The following is a 5,000-nucleotide window of genomic DNA, read 5'->3' on the forward strand; positions in this document are numbered from 1 at the left end:
GGACGAGGTACCTTCTCTCGCGAGAGAGCGCGAGCGTGCCCGGTCTCGCTCGCGCGCACGCGTGTGCGTGTGTGTGCGCGTCGTGAGTAACCTCTCGCCGTCGCCACCGCCGTCGCCACCGCTGCCGCTGCTGCCGGTTGTACCCGTATCTTCCTTTCTCTCTCTCCCTCGTTGCCGTTGCCGTTGTCGTTGTCGTAGTCATCGTATTCGTCGTTGTAGTCGTCGTTGCTGTTGCTGGTGGATAAACGACGAGGGTACGAAGAGGAGAAGGTGGAGGTAGTGGTGGAGGAGGAGTGAAGGAGGAGGGGAGGAGGAGGTGGAGGTGGAGGAGGAGGAGGACGTTAACGTAGGAGCCGCGTACGTGTACGCGCGTACGAAATGTCGGAACACCACCGCGTAGCCGGTGGCTGGGCTACGGCCAACCCTGGAAACCGCGAGGATGCGTCCGGCGGTGCCGCTTGGTGGCCTTCCGGCATGAACGCCGTCTCTGCTGCCGAACAGCAACAACAGCAACAGCAGCAGCAAGCACAGCAGCAACAACAAAACCTCCATCAGCATCTGATGAATCAGCAGCAGCAGCTCAATCAGCAGCAGCAGCAGGCACAGCAACAACAACAGCAGCAGCACCATCAGCAACAACAGCACCAACAACAGCAGGACATTGTCAGAAGTACTGCTGCGGGGACGCAGCAGCTTTTCTCCTATAAAATGGCATCCAGCTTTCAAAATCCGGCAACGACCGGTACGCAATCGAGCCCCGTCTCGACGTCGACGCCTGTTGGCTCCTGCATGAGGGGTGGCTACGACTTCAGACTCGGCAACGCTCCCGGATCGGGCGGCGGTGGCGTACCCGGCACTCCGTCCGCGCCACCGCCCGGCGTACAGTGGTGGTATCCAGGCGGTGTTATGGACGCGGCCGCTCAGAACAACCTTCATCAACAGTTGCAGTCGCAGCAGCAACAACAGCAACATCTATCGCCGATTACCACGCAAACATCTACGCCCCCCGTCATGTCGCCGGTATGTTCGACGATCGCGTCGTCTTCTTCTTCTTCTTCTTCGACAACGATCGACTCTACATCGTCGTCTCACGCACGCTCTTTCTCTTCCCATCCCCCCACCCCGCCCATCGCTCTTTTTCACCCCGTATCTACCCAACTTCTCTTCTATCCGCCTTTCTTGCTTCCATCTTTTCGCTTTTCTCTTTCCTTCCTTCCTTCCTTCCTTTCTTCCTTTCTTCCTTTCTTTATTCCTTTCTTCCTTCCTTCTTTCCTTCCTTTCTTCCTTCCTTCCTTCCTTCCTTCCTTCCTTCCTTCCTTCCTTCCTTCCTTCCTTCCTTCCTAACTTTCACGTTTCTACCCCGTTCACCGTCATATTTTCGCGAAAAAGAAACGAAAAGTAAGGGAGGCTTCGCGCGTAGATCGATCGTAGCGAATTACGCATGAAGCTCGCACGCTCGCTCGTTCACTCGCTCACTCGCTCGTTCGTTTTTTCGTTCGTTCGTTCGTTGCTCGCTCGCTCACTCACTCGCTCGCTCGTTAGTAGCTCGCTTGTCCGATCGATCGCGCGCTTCGTAACTTCACAACCGAAGCTTCTCTCTCTTTCTGGGTCTCCTGACGCCGTTGTTATTACCTATCATGCTCGAAGCCACTATCGTTTTCCATACGTTTCTCTTCTCTTTTTCATTAGTTAGTTCGTTCGTTCGTTCGATTGTTCGTTATCATCGTTCCTTCTCGTTTCCCTTCTCGCGATCGTTTTTCTACGTTGAGGAAATAATTTTCAATTTTTTTTCTGTTCTTTTTTTAAATTTTCTTCTTGTTTTCTTTTTCTTCTTTTCTGTTTTTTCTCTTCTTATTTTTTTTTCTCTTTAAAACGCCCGCTCAGGAGGACGCGCGAGATTCCGATCGTAAAAAGGATCGTGAGGGAGGCTCTCGGTAGTTACTGTCGCCGTTGGAAAACTGGTTTGTTTAGGCGCTATGGCGCTCTCTCGAGAGTTGCTTGCGAGAAGAGAGGCTTGGTAACCACCACCACTATTAACAGCAACAACATTCGTTAAGCTTTTTAACAGGGTGGTATTTCACAATTGTTAGAATATTATCGATAATATTTATTGGATTCATATTTTCTTTCTTTCTTTCTTTTTTTCTTTTTTTCTTTCAGGAGGTTTTTGAATTTCTTCAATATCTTTCGTTTCTTTTTAATGTGTATATCATATTTTATTTAAATCTTTTTTTTGTTTTTGTTTTTTCCCTTTCGTTTCTTTTCTTAGGTTATTTTACCCTGCGAGAATAGAAAATGTGATTGGAAAGAGTGACCCCCGTACTCGAATAATCGATTTTCGATTATATGGTTACTACGAATCGCCTTTGTGTTAGTTTGTCGAACGGTGACGCGTTTTTCTACTATAATTAAGCGCCTGGGAAGCTTTCGAGTCGGTGATTCTCACATATTGTGTTGCGCCTTAAAGCTTGCGCTTTGCGATTGCGATTGCGATTGCGTGTATATATATATTATATATATATAAAATCATTCCGAATATTATTTCGAATATCGAATATCGAATATCGTGACTGCAGATAGACTTTTCTTGATGAAGATTTAACAGAGGTCGTAGAAACGTGGCCGCGTTTGCGCATGGTATATTCCAAAATTAACTTCCATATTTACACTTTTCTTTTAATATGGAGATTTACTCATTAATTCTGAACGCGTCTATCGTGAGCTTTGTTATAATAATAAGTGTTAAGACAAATCTGTAATTTAAACGAGACTTTATATTTCTTTTTCTTTGAAGTTCATCTTTCGTCAGAATCCGATGTTATATAAATGGAAGATTTTTCAAGTCCTAACCTCAATTTTGTTTTAAACCAAATTTTTCTAAAGTTACGTATTTACGATGAAAACTTCTATCTTTAATTTCACCGTAATACAATGTAGAATGCTTTTTTTTTTCTTATTGATGAAGGTACATAAAAGTTTTCTCTCTTTATCTCTCTCTCTCTCTCTCTCTCTCTTTCTCTCTCTCTTTCTTTTTCTCTCTTTCTTTCTCTCTCTCTCTCTCTCTCTCTCTCTCTCTCTCTCTCTCTCTCTCTCTCTCTCTCTCTTTCTCCCTCTCCCTCGAGGAAAAATTGTCCATTAATCGAAAAATTTTTGTATAGTTTTCATTTACAATACGTAGCAATGCAAGGTTTTCGAAAAAAAAAGAAAGTACACAATGTGTACAGGCAAAAGAAAGGCAATAAAAGTTTTGGTAGGATTTTTTCAAGAATAAATAAATTTTCATTAAAGTTACCTTTTTATTCGAATACCAAAAGATTATTAATTATCACGCATTGTGGAGGATAAAAAAGAAACGATTTTTCGTCAAAGAAAAACCTATTTAACAAAAGACTAAAATTTAAACTTGCTTGTCCCAATTGTGCTACTTGTAAATTCTTTTCTGTAGTTTTTTCGTAGCTAAAGAAGAAAAACGTTTATAAAACTTGGAAATGTTATTATAGAGTTTCCAGATGATTTTACATTTATTGATATTTGCAATATATATAATTATAAATTAATTATTAAATGGGGCGGAAGGTATTCAAGAATTTTTGAAATCATTATTTTTATTTTTATTATTATTATTATTATTATTATTATTATTATTATTATTATTATTATTATATATATTTTTTTATTCTTCCATGAAATAACATATGGTAAGACATATTCTACGTTGAAATATTGGTCTTTCAGTCTCTTTCCATAACGGTACTTTGCTCGATTGAAAACTAGTTATTCTTCCTATACTCTTTACTGGTTTATAATCATAAGGAAAATCCGTAAGAAACAAAGAATTTATTCGTTATAGAACGTATCGTGTTAACAAAATTACCTATTTAATTCTGTATTATACGTACATACGTTATATTTGTATTTATTTCTTCCATTTAGATCGAAATACTCGAAGATATATAAAAAAATTTTTATAAATTTAAGTAACTCTCTTTAATATGTCATGCAAAAGATTTCGGATGTCTGATTAAAGTTTTCTTTTCCCTTTTTCTTACAATATACCATACCGTGTTTTTTTTTTTTTTTTTTTTTTTTTTTTCGATCGTTATTCAATCGTTCATACTTTATTTTAAATTTAATGTATCTTACACTGGTAGAGTGATATGGTTGTAGTAGGAGATTGTAGTATGTTAGAATTTCATTTTTTTTTTTCTTGTTTACATTCTAGAATATTTCTTAAAAACGATCGTCATCGAATTATTGTTATTTACTAACTAATATAAACATGTTTATAAACATCTTTATAAATGTTAAATTTTTTCAGTGAATCATTAGGAATAAAAAGAAATTGTTTATTCAAAACCATTGTTTGTCCGGGTTCGTGCTAAATTCATAATCGTGCCTTAGAATCTAATGATTAAAATATTTCTAAGGAAAATGTCATTCCCTTTTGTCAGTTATATTTGTTTTCTGTAATCATCTATCTTGAGATTTTATCTAAAAAAATATATATGTATATATTTTATATATATGTATATATTGCTTAGCGAGCATTTTAACAATTGATATTACTAATCACAACATCAACGGAATGTCATATGCGATAAACATCAAATGTGAGAATTGTATACACTCGTAACAATGGAATCTATTCACGCCTCATATTTAGCGGTAAACGAGGCCGTCTCAATCTAAGCGATTGTTTACAGTCATCAGACGAAGACGTAAATTTAGATCATCGAAGTTCGAGATATGTGACAAACTTTGTGTCGTATATATATATACATATCTCGATATAATTACAATTTATTGTATATTTATCTTTTCACGACCTTCTCTCTGTACAAAATATGTGTACATATACAAACAAACAAAGAAAAAGAAACCAAAAAAAGTCTCGAGATTAATATTCGAAAATTCATTAATTTCTCGGAAACTGAAGTTTTTCCAATGAGAAGATATACAATATAGTATCTTATATTTAGGTAACCTTTACAGGATAATCA

General features: G+C 38.3%; 1 protein-coding gene across 1 annotated transcript in view; it reads left to right on the forward strand.

Moving 5' to 3' along the window:
• Positions 1-5,000, forward strand: part of LOC124951484 (high mobility group protein DSP1-like) — a 19,227-nt gene that overhangs the window by 2,295 nt on the left and 11,932 nt on the right. Inside the window, exon 1 of the mRNA XM_047499950.1 lies at positions 1-1,020. This exon is cut by the window's left edge and continues 2,295 nt beyond it. Within this exon, the coding sequence (XP_047355906.1) occupies positions 379-1,020 (642 nt within the window). The 5' untranslated portion in view covers positions 1-378. The remainder of the gene's footprint in view (positions 1,021-5,000) is intronic.

Source organism: Vespa velutina, chromosome 1 (assembly GCF_912470025.1).
Source record: "Vespa velutina chromosome 1, iVesVel2.1, whole genome shotgun sequence".
Lineage (NCBI taxonomy): Eukaryota > Metazoa > Arthropoda > Insecta > Hymenoptera > Vespidae > Vespa > Vespa velutina.